Below are 12,052 nucleotides of genomic sequence, written 5' to 3'. Positions count from 1 at the left end.
CAGACTGACAGACGGAGAGACGGAGTGCAAACCTATAGTCCCCTCCGGTGTACACCGGTAGGGGACTAATAACGAGGAGGGTACCTGTCTCCGACGGCTTCGTAGATTTCTCACCTGAAATTAGCAATTTTTTTGGAGTGTGTTTTGGTAGCAATGGGATTACAGTTTAAATATTTAGTGAACAGATATATCATAATGGATGGAGCCGGTAACCTTGGCAACCTCGTTGCATTCCAACAGCGAAGATTTCCGATCCATGCTTGTTGTACCTATACGTACCTCTGCAGTAGCTCACTACTTGGGAGCGAGGCTGAAACATCACATTGCAACTTGTGATGTGATGCGAATGGTGCATGAAAAGATCGTGAAAAACGATTTTGGAGGGGATAGATATTTTTTTTATTTTCTAAGGAGTTTAAAATGTCTAATGATCTTAAAAGGTCTACAAAAGGATCTAAAGTGTGTAAGGGTTCTAAAGGGTTCTAAAGGGTCGAAGGTGTCTAAATTGTGTCTTAAGGGTCTTAATAGGTCTGTAGGTCTGAGAAGTGTCTAAATGGTCGAAGGTCTATAATAATTATCTAAAGGATCTAAATGGGTGTGAAGTGGTCTAAAAGGTCTTCAAAGGGACTAAATGGGTATGAAGGGGTATACAGGGTCGATGGGGTGTAATTTTCTAAGAGTGTAAAGGGTTTTCAAAGGATCTAAAAGGTATGGAGGGGTCTAAGGTGTGTAAAAGTTCAAGGGGTCTTCAAAGTGTCAAAGGAGTGTTACATATTTATGTGAATGTATGTGAATTACCATGCAGGTGTTTGCTTCCGTGTGTAGTATATTAAGTTGTTGTGTAGTTGTTGTGGTTGGAGGGTCAGAAGCCCTTCTGAAAGAGTGGCAGGAAACGGAAGTGGCCGGAAGCGGAAGTGACGGGAAACGGAGGAGAAAAGACACGAGGGAAAGGAAGGCTTCTTCTTCCTCGCCCCGCGACGACGAGAAGGTGGAATCGACCTTACGCTGCGCGGAAAACGCGCCGTTGCGAAACGTCTGGCGAGAGGAGTTACCTGGGCGGTAAATACCTTTGGACACGTCCAGTCACGGTGAGTTCGTGCACGAAACCAAGCGTCCGGGACAGTTTGCCCCGTCTACAAAGACGCGTACGGGTCCGCACGTTGGGCCTCGCTCGCGTCGGAAGCCGCGCTGGGTTTTGCCCCGTCTACAAAGACGCGTACGGGTCCGCACGTTGGGCCTCGCTCGCGTCGGAAGCCGCGCTGGGTTTTTGCCCATCTACAAGGACGCGTAAGAGTCGCACTTGGGGCCTCGCGCACGTTGGACGCCGCGCTGGGTTTGCCCCGTGGCTTGGCAAGGAGGTGCGCTGCAGCCGCGGCCCCAGTCCGAGACGGCACGTTTAGAGCACGTCCGCCCGGGGCTCGTTCAACCGCCCGTGTGCGGAGAGGAGAGACATTGACCACGGAGGGAGTCAGGAGTGGGGCTCACGTGAGGAATGTATAAGATTAAGATGGCCATCTTAGAGTTTGTGTAGATGAGTTCACATGGTTGTAATATTGATTGTGCATTGTTGATGGTTGTTGATTGCTCAGTGAAAATATTATTGATTATTCCGGATCCTTGGTGTGGGGTTTCTTCTTGACCGGAATTCATATTGATTGCGTTACGAAAGCGTATAAACCATATATCTTTCTGGCGGGGTCCCTCCCACGGTCCGGGGGTCACCAAGACCAGGTAGTTACCGGGAGGACCACGTAACAGAATTGGGGGCTCGTCCAAATTACGATTTGCGGTTTCGCAATTGGGTCTACGTCCGGGATCTAAAAGTGTATAAAATAATAAAATAATAATATTTTTGGTAATTAAAATTTATTAATTAATTATTAATTGGTAATATTTTTTTTTGAGAAATTGGGGAAAGTCTTGGGGTGAAGGTTAACAGGTGTTAACGATAGGCACCATGGCGTTTGTGGCACAGAACTTTGGGGTAACCCCGAGTGAGGCACAGTTCCGAGCGTTGCTAAAGTCGGATCTCTTGAAATTGGCCAAACATTTTAACTTGGAGGTCCGAACTAATTTGAGGAAGGCAGAGTTGCAGGCCACGGTGATACAATCTATGGTGGGATTAGGAACATGGGACGAGTTAGCCTGGGAGTGGCTACCCGAAGAACCAGAAGACGTGGAGCTCCGGAAACTGGAGTTGCAATTACGGAGCCAGGAACGGATCAAAGAAGAAGAAAGGAAAGCAGAAGAGAGGAGAGAAGAGAAACAAGCAGAGGAAAGGAGAGTGGAACGAGAACTCCAGGAAAGGTTAGCAGAAGAAGAAAGGAAAGCAGAAAAGGAAAGAGCAGAAGAAGAAAGGAAAGCAGAAAAGGAAAGAGCAGAAGAAGAAAGGAAAGCAGAAAAGGAAAGAGCAGAAGAAGAAAGGAAAGCAGAGGAGAGGAGAGAAGAGAAACAAGCAGAGGAAAGGAGAGTGGAAAGAGAACTCCAGGAAAGAAGAGAAAAGGAACAAGCAGAGGAAAGGAGAGCTGCAAGGGACCTCGAAGCAGAGGAGAGAAAAGCGGAAAGGGAATTAAAGGAACGTGACATGGAGCTTCAGCAAGAAATCAAAGTCAAGGAGCTGGAGTTAATGAGAGAACGGGGAGAGGCACCACCCTTGCTGACGGGGTCGACACCTCACCAGAAAACCTGGGATGTGGGCAGACATGTGAGGCTGGTTCCACCGTTCAGTGAAAAGGAAGTCGCGAAATTCTTCCCACACTTTGAGAAAGTGGCTCGACAATTAAACTGGCCGGAGGAGGCCTGGACCATACTCGTACAAAGTGTGCTGGTGGGGAAAGCTCAGGAAATTTATTCGGCGCTACCAATGGACCAATGTGCAGATTATGAGGTACTGAAGAAGCACATCCTCAAGGCCTATGAGTTGGTTCCGGAAGCTTACAGGCAAAAATTCAGGAATGCCAGGAAGAGGGAGAGTGAGACCCATGTGGAGTTTGCCAGAGTGAAAGAAAACATGTTTGATCGGTGGTGTGAGTCAAAAGGAGTCGGGAAAGACTTCGAGACATTGCGGGACTTGATCCTGGTGGAGGAATTCCAGCAGTGTGTCCACGAGGACATCAAAGTGTACCTGCAGGAAAAGAAGGTACCAAAGTTGTGGGACGCAGCCACCATGGCAGATGATTATGCCTTAACCCACCGAATAGGGGTCCACGAACCTAACTCCTCGCCTAGATCTCCGCAGGGGAGGTGGGGAACAGCAGGTGCGGAGAACGACCATACATGGCGGCGGCCTCGAGATGATTATGGGGACAACTATGATACCCCACCGGTTCGAAATCAGAGGGATGCGGGCCCAAGACAAACTTATAGTTCGGGGGGCCCGAGGCAGACCCCGAGTTTTTCCTCCGGGCCTACTTGCGCGTTTTGCAAAAAACCTGGACACTTGATGTCCAGTTGTTACCTCATGAAAAGGGACAACCCAGAGCGGAGTCCGACTATTACAACTCCGAATGCGATGGCTAGCGTAAGAAATCGCCATCAAGAGGGTTACCAACCATTTGTTTCCGAGGGGTTTGTGTCACTGGATGGAGCCTCGACTAACCGGAGACCGGTTAGGATATTGAGAGACACAGGGGCCCATCAATCTTTAATGCTTGAAGGCATTTTGCCATGGTCCGAGGAGACGGCAACGGGGGATAGGGTTCGTTTACAGGGGATCGGGGGCGGTGTTAGTGCTCCCCTTCAGGTCATCCAGTTGGAGTCCGATTTGGTGTCAGGACCGGTCACCGTCGGTTTACAAGCCACGTTTCCTGTAGAGGGTGTATCTGTGGTTCTCGGGAATGATTTGGCCGGGGGTCAAGTTTATGGTAACCTGAGGGTTGAGAAAGAGCCCAGCAGGGAAAATAACACCACACCAGCTCGGGATGGTGACAAAAGTGCCAAGTTATTTGTAGGGGGACTGAACTTCAAAACAGAGGAAGAAGTTCTGACCTCTGTCTTCAACAGATATGGGCCGCTGGTGGAAGTGCGGTTGGTAAGAGACTGGGAAACGCAACAGTCAAGAGGGTTCGGCTTTGTCACGTTTGCCAGCACAAAAGACGCCAGAGAGGCAGAGAAGAATTGGAATGGCAAGGATTTGGAGGGTCGGACCATAACAGTAGGGAAGGCATTTCGTAGGCGTCGAGAGGTCTACAGGAGAGGACAACTGGGCGGTAGTTTTGGTGGTGGCCGCAGTCAATATTATTATGGAGGCTCCCTGAGTTACGGCCGCTCCCGAAGGAAGAATTGGCAAAGTAGTGGCCGAGAAGAAGACCGGTATTCAGGGGACTACAGGGACCAGTGGTCCCACCCTAATTATTAGGGACGTTCCGAGAAGTTGAAGCACTGAAGGCGGCGGAGCCGCCGAGCCAAGATTCCTACACGAATTAACCGTGAACGCCGTTCCTAAAGGCGCCCATGTAGAGAACTTTCCTGCACGGACTAACCGTGAACTCCACGTTCCTCAAGGCGCCCATGTAGAGAACTTTCCTGCACGGACTAACCGTGAACTCCGCGTTCCTAAAGGCATCCATGTAGTGAATACTCGGCTTGGCCTCCCGGAAAAGTGCTATCGAGTGGCTTAACTGGCTTTATTTTTAAGTGATAACTGTGCCCGGGGGGAATTGATAATGTGGGGGGGTTGAGTTATCTGGTTTATGTCTCCAAATTGGCCGGCAAAGAAAGTTTTCGCTGGGTTCAAACTTTCTTTCTTGAAGGGGGGGAGTGTTACATATTTATGTGAATGTATGTGAATTACCATGCAGGTGTTTGCTTCCGTGTGTAGTATATTAAGTTGTTGTGTAGTTGTTGTGGTTGGAGGGTCAGAAGCCCTTCTGAAAGAGTGGCAGGAAACGGAAGTGGCCGGAAGCGGAAGTGACGGGAAACGGAGGAGAAAAGACACGAGGGAAAGGAAGGCTTCTTCTTCCTCGCCCCGCGACGACGAGAAGGTGGAATCGACCTTACGCTGCGCGGAAAACGCGCCGTTGCGAAACGTCTGGCGAGAGGAGTTACCTGGGCGGTAAATACCTTTGGACACGTCCAGTCACGGTGAGTTCGTGCACGAAACCAAGCGTCCGGGACAGTTTGCCCCGTCTACAAAGACGCGTACGGGTCCGCACGTTGGGCCTCGCTCGCGTCGGAAGCCGCGCTGGGTTTTGCCCCGTCTACAAAGACGCGTACGGGTCCGCACGTTGGGCCTCGCTCGCGTCGGAAGCCGCGCTGGGTTTTTGCCCATCTACAAGGACGCGTAAGAGTCGCACTTGGGGCCTCGCGCACGTTGGACGCCGCGCTGGGTTTGCCCCGTGGCTTGGCAAGGAGGTGCGCTGCAGCCGCGGCCCCAGTCCGAGACGGCACGTTTAGAGCACGTCCGCCCGGGGCTCGTTCAACCGCCCGTGTGCGGAGAGGAGAGACATTGACCACGGAGGGAGTCAGGAGTGGGGCTCACGTGAGGAATGTATAAGATTAAGATGGCCATCTTAGAGTTTGTGTAGATGAGTTCACATGGTTGTAATATTGATTGTGCATTGTTGATGGTTGTTGATTGCTCAGTGAAAATATTATTGATTATTCCGGATCCTTGGTGTGGGGTTTCTTCTTGACCGGAATTCATATTGATTGCGTTACGAAAGCGTATAAACCATATATCTTTCTGGCGGGGTCCCTCCCACGGTCCGGGGGTCACCAAGACCAGGTAGTTACCGGGAGGACCACGTAACAGGAGTATTAAAGGTCTAAGTGGTCTTAATGGTCTAAGGGGTCTTTAAGGTTGAAGGCATCTTAAAGGTTGAAGGGGGTCTTTAAAATATTTAAGGGATTTCTATGGGGTATAATGGGTCTTTGAAGGGTTTATGGGTCTTTAAAGGGTGTGAAGGGTCTAAAGGGTCTATGTCTATAGGTCTGAGAAATGTCGAAGGTCTATACGTCTCTAAAGGGTCTAAATGGGTGGTATGGAGTCTAAAGGGTGTAAAGATCAAAGGGCAGCTGCTTCGGCTGGGGGTGTTAAGCCGTAATAGGGTCTTCAAAGGGCCTACATGGTATGAGGGGGTCTTAAGGGTGTAAAAGTCTAAGGAGTCTTTAAAGGGTCTGAGGGGTCTTTAAAGGAGCTAAGGGATCTGTAATGGTCTAAAAGTCTAAGTGGGCTAAATGATCTCAGGGTTTGAATGGGTCAAATGGTTATTTAAAGGGTTTAATTGTCCTTAAAGGGTCTTCGGGCTCTAAAGCGTCTGAGGGGTGTGAATGTTCTAAGTGGTCTAAAGGGTCTTTAAAGGGCCTAGAGGTCTAGGGCAGTGTTTCCCAACTTTTTTCGCTATGTGGCCCAACTGGCTTTTGACCTGACATGTCATGGCTCAGTGGGGATCATAGGAATTTTTTGAAACCAAAGAAATGTCAATAAGAACCACAACTTAATTCAATTTAGACTTTCAGAGTATTTAATGGAACAATATTTCTCACTTGAACAATTTATTTGTGAAATGAATTAATGCAAGTGAAGTAAAGCAAATTTATTTGTGACAAAGGAGGAGAAATCTTTTGCGAGAATTTTTTTGCGAGTCTTGCAAAAAATATTTTTAGAACAGAACATCAAGAACATCAATTGAAAAGGCAAATTAACACTTCAGACTTCAAGGCTTTTCCATAAAAAACAAATATTTATTTTAAATTAAGAAATGAAACTCTATTAACACATTGCAATAATAATCAGGAAAATAAAAAATATTGGAAAACTCATCTCCAGGGTGCTTTGCTTGTGGGCTGTAACACAAAACATTGCAGTATCTGCCAATTGAAAAAAAACCTCAAACAAGTTTAACCTAAAGCTACTTTAATGAGAGATGTTCTCCTGAATTTTCTGCACCAGTTTCCAAATCCTAGGTTCTGTTGTAGAAATCGCACATCTAGAATCTGCCTCACATTTAAGGCGGTTCCGAGCCTTTGTCTTCAGCTGCACCAACCTTGAGAAGCCTGATTCACAAAGATAAGTTGTTGCAAAGGGCAGGAGTTTCCGAAGGCATTCCTTTGCAATGTTCGGGTAGCTTCCCATCATTTTTGGCCAAAACTCAGAGATAGAGGAAGCTTCAAAGACATCTCTGCATCCAGAATCATTTTGAAATTCAATCAGTTCATCTTGCAGGTCATCCTGGACGTCACTGACTTTAACAAGAAAAGGATTCCTCATGAGCGCCAGTCCTTCTTTCCCAATTTCTGGAAAGTACTGCAGAAATTCTTCTCGGAGACAGCTGAGGTGTGTCAAAACATCCTTTGCAATGCCAGGATCCAACGGCTCATTAATAGTGACTTCTGAAATAGATTCGAACATGGTAAAGTTCCCTTCCTCAGCCTTTCGTTTCCAGTTTTCAAGCTTCTGTATAAATGGCACTGAGAGTGTCAATGAACTGAATGATAGTTGTTCCCTTTCCTTGCAGCTATAGATTCAGTCTGTTCAGTTGATCAAAAATATCCACAAGGTATGCGAGGCGAAAGACCCACAGCATTTCATGGAAGGAAGCTTCAAGTTTGTGCTTTTCTTGCATCTGTAGGAAACTCTGCATCTCTTCTCGGAGTTCAAACACTCGTGCCACAACATTTCCTTTTGATAGCCAACGCACCTTGGTGTAGTAAAGCAGGTTCTTATGCTCTGAATCCATTTCTGTGCACAATTGCTTGAACAGTCGGGAATTCAAAGCACTGCTTTTCACATAGTTCACAATTTTGATGACTTGTTCAAGAACATCCTGAAGATGAGATGGAAGGGTTTTTGAAGCAAGAGCTTGCCGATGAATCAGACAATGAACAGAAATGATGCCTGGAGATAGATTTCGAACAAGCGCTTGGAAGCCACTTTTTGCTCTTAGCATAGCTGGGGCGCCATCGGTGCACACTCCACAGAGATTGTGCCAGTTCAGGTCCTCATGGTCAAAGAACTCTGTTACTTTTTCCATCACATCCACAGCTCTGGTATTTCTTTCGAGAGAACGGCAGAATAAGAATTCTTCCTTGATGGAATCACCCTTCACATGCCGAACGAAGGCAATAAGCTGGGAACAGGATGAAACATCTGTGGATTCATCCAACTGAATTGAGAACAATCCAAATGCAGCGTCTTTGATTTCAGCAATCACCTGTTCTTTTATGTCACCAGACAAGTCAGCAATCCTCCTTTGAACCGTATTATTTGACAGAGAGATTTTGTTGAACTTTTTTTCAGCTTCTTCTCCAAACAGAATCCTAGCCATCTTCAGAGCACATGGCTTGATCAGAGTCTCTCCGACTGTGTGAGGTTTCTTCTGTTGTGCAATGAGGAGGCTGACGGCATAAGAAGCCTCCGTAAGACGCTTGTTTTGCTGGAATAATGTTCCACTTTGATCCAAGCGTCGGCGCTTCACGTTCTCTGCCATTCGCTTGAAGAAGTCCACATCCTTATGTTGATGATGTGGATGAATCTTCTCCAAATGGAACTTCAACTTCGATGGCTGCAAATATTGATTTCCAAGAACTTTCTGGCACAGGATGCATTGTCCCTTTAATTCTCCTTGATCATGTAAGGATGTGAATCCAAACTTTATGTATTGCTCATCATATCCTCGTTTTGTCATTTCAGAAGGGTTTCTGGAAAATAAAAAAAGGAAAAATACAAAAAAAACAAGACTAAAAAAATATGTAGGGAATAGTGGGTGGCTACCACTGGCCACCACCAACACACACAGAATTGAACTCTTGTTTTAGGCCTTGTGCGTGAAAAGATTATATTATTTGGGCAAATATTGGGCAGTCTCTGTGGCCCACCTGGAAAACGTGCTTTTGGCCCACCAGTGGGCCATGGCCCACTGATTGGCAACCCATGGTGTAGGGGGTCTAAACGAGGGAAAGTTACATTCCTATAGTATGTAATGAAATCACTAGACGTATTCAAGTTTCAATAATAAGTAAAAAAAACTTACTCAGAGTCCAAATCACGTTCACACAGTACGTAATTAATATATGTACTCACAGTCCAACTCATGTTTACACCATATGTAGTTAATAGACATAGCAGGGTACCCGTATCATCGTCTGATTTTCACTTTTAAAATCCGAAATTCACTTTTATATCGGTCATCGTCTGACTTGTTTTGTCATAAAATATTCGTTTTGTTGGTTAATGAAACAAATTATTTGTTGGTTAATGGCTTTAGGTAACACCATTGAAAACACCCTCCCCACCCCCAGTAATGCTTTGTAATGCTTGGAGATACACCCACCCCCGCTCTCCCCCGAGCGGAATTTTCGAACAGCCTTAAGGGGTGTAAAGGGTCTTGGAATCTTAAGGGTCTTTGTGGTCTAGAGGAGTGTCAGAGATCTAATTTAATATCGGTCTAAGTCTAAAGGGTCTTTAAAGGGTCTACATGGTGTAAAAGTGTAAAGGGTCTTAAATGTGTATGAAGCGGTCTGAAGGGTCTGAATCAAAGTTACAATTTCTGAACCAGATCCGTCATGTTTTTCAGTTTGTATTTTTATTGAAATTTTCCACGATAAATCACACCTTGTTGTTAATATTTGTTGAATTCGTTTTTTCGTACAGCCGTGGCCTTCTTGGATTGCTGGAGCTTAATCGTCTCGGCTTTTAGCTTATTTTGTCATCCTGTTTCTCCTTTTCATTACAAACATTTTGTCCTTTCTGCCTTTTCAACAATATTCTATTCCCTGGTCCTTCCAACCCCACCCCTCTGACATTTCCCCTCTCCAGCATCATTCCACTTCCTGTCCCTTTTTTCTGCATCCCCGCTAACCCCACCCTGACAATGTTTTGCTGATCATATTCAAGCCTTACCTTACCAAGTACCAAGATCCCTTACCTTACCCTATTCAAGTTTCCTCCTCACCTCATCCTCTTAAAACTTCCCCCTCATCCCACCCCATCAAAGATTTCCCCCAAACCACCCCCTCAAAGCTTTCAACCCAAACCACCCCTCAATGCTTCCACCTCTCAGCTTCTCCTTCATCCCACCGTTTCCCATCAACCCACCCCCAGCCTGCCCGCTCCCATCGTCACCTCAGTCTCACCGCCTTCCAACCCCTATCCTCTCATCCCATCTTCCTCTCCGTCCCAAAACCTCCAATCCCTCCTCCCCATCCCACCCCTCCCATCGCTCCCCCATGTTGCCCCTTCCCATTTCCACTCCCCTCCCATCTTCCAAGCCTCCTCCTCTCCACCCACCACACGTCCCTCACCCGCCGTGCATCAGAGCAGTCCCGAACCCCCCCAAACCTCCCCTGTTCGTCACTATGTGGAGCTCAAATATCCAAGGCCTCCGCTCCAACCTGACAGATCTTCCAATCCAGGCTGCTGCTAACAGCTCAGACATCTGTTTAACCGAAGCCTTCTTCGACAGGATGTCCCTGACTCCTTAGTGTCCCTTCATGCCTATTGTCTCCTCTGGTTTGATCGGCTTCAACCCCGCCCTGGTGGTGGAGTTGCTCTTTACATCAATATCTCAATTTCTCACTGTCCTTGTACTGGTCCTAATCCTACACCTCCCAACTCCCAGGAGTACCTTTGGCTGAGACTTCCCCTCCACTCCCACGTCTTGTTTATCTGTGTGTCCTCCAAACAGTGACGACTCCATCTACATATCTCTCTTAGACAACATGGACTAACTTTTAACCACTCATACCAACTCTCTCCTCCTTATATGTGTCAATTTCAATTGTCACCATGCAAATTGGCTGGGTGATACTACCTCTCTCACCTGCCATGAACTTCTGCAAAGGACTTCTGACTCCATGGGACTAACCCAACCTGTGAACTTTCCCACCGGATTTCTCCCAGTGGCAAATCCTCCCTTCTGGGTTTGGTTATGACCAACTTCCACACCAATGTCTCCTGGTCTTCCTTTGCTCCATATGCTTGTTAGAGTCAACATCTCACTGACTATTCTCAAATATATCGTCAACACTGGCGAGTCTGGCAGTGCACTCTGGCAGATTGGCAGGGACTGGAAGCAACCATCTCTTTTTAGGACTGGTCTCCAATATCTACTGCCCCTGATATTAGCTCAGCCTGGGAATCTTCCACATAAACCTGTTCTCTCTTATGCACAGATTCATCCCATCTCGTCTTCAATTATCCTACCCTTCTTCCCACCCATGGCACACTGAATCCTGTGGTGAGGTAAGCTCTGAAACAACTTGCCTTCTCTTCATGGAAGGCAAATCCGACTGAAGGCAATTTCAGTGCATTCCAAAAAGCCCGCAACAAATGTTTGTCCACTCTCGGAAGAGCCAGAAAACAACGTTTCCAACCTCAACATTTATCTTTTAAAATCGTCTCTTTCCTCTAAAACCTGGTGGCACCTTGTTAAGTAAGTCTCTGGTGTATACTTCCCTTCGATCCCTTCCCTAACCTCAAATGGCACCACAGCCACTCTGCTAATGAGCAGGCCACATGCCTCAATTCTGTGTTTGCTTCCAAATAATGTCCACAACCCCTCACTCTCGGTACCCATCCTGGACTCTATCTTTTGCACCTGAGAAGGCGGAGAGGTTTCTGTCAACCCTCGACTGATTCTGCAAATGGAGCGGGAAGCATCAGTTCACATGTCCTAAAAACCTGCTCTGCTGCTCTTGCACATCAACTTACATCCAAACCAGCAAAGTCATGGAATCTATCATCGCAGTTGATATGAAATCCTTCCTTTTCTCCAACAACCTTATCTCAGATCACCAATTTGGATTCAGACTGGGTCACTCTATCTTAGACATGCTGCCTCTACTCACGCAAAAATGTATGAAGACCGTCAGTATCAGACATGAGATCAGGGCCGACTCTATATGGACACATCCTGTGCTTTTGATAGAGTCTGGCATCCCGCCTTGCTCTCCAAACTCTCTGCCTATGGCATCTTAGGCCAACTCCACACATGGCTTACTCACTTCCTCTCTTCTTGTAGCCAACGTGTGGCACTCAATATAATCCTTCACTCTCCTCTCTTTGTCATGGTGTTGGGCTAGCGGCTAGGGTGCCGGCTTAGGATCCTAGGAT

At 46.9% G+C, this 12,052-nt stretch overlaps 1 protein-coding gene across 1 annotated transcript; it reads right to left on the bottom strand.

The window, feature by feature from the left end:
- Positions 1–6,856: 6,856 nt before the first annotated feature.
- LOC137430768 (zinc finger BED domain-containing protein 5-like) lies at positions 6,857–8,852 on the bottom strand. Its single transcript, XM_078782697.1, has 4 exons — positions 8,818–8,852; positions 8,154–8,640; positions 7,518–8,069; positions 6,857–7,396 (listed from the first exon to the last, which is right to left on the bottom strand). The coding sequence occupies exons 1-4, from the start codon at positions 8,850–8,852 to the stop codon at positions 6,857–6,859; spliced, it is 1,614 nt and encodes a 537-aa protein (XP_078638823.1).
- Positions 8,853–12,052: the final 3,200 nt, after the last annotated feature.

This window comes from Myxine glutinosa, chromosome 7, assembly GCF_964187855.1.
Source record: "Myxine glutinosa chromosome 7, kmMyxGlut1.1, whole genome shotgun sequence".
Classification (NCBI taxonomy): domain Eukaryota; kingdom Metazoa; phylum Chordata; class Myxini; order Myxiniformes; family Myxinidae; genus Myxine; species Myxine glutinosa.
Note: the sequence above shows the minus strand (reverse complement) of the source record. Positions and strands in the feature narration are given on the sequence as shown.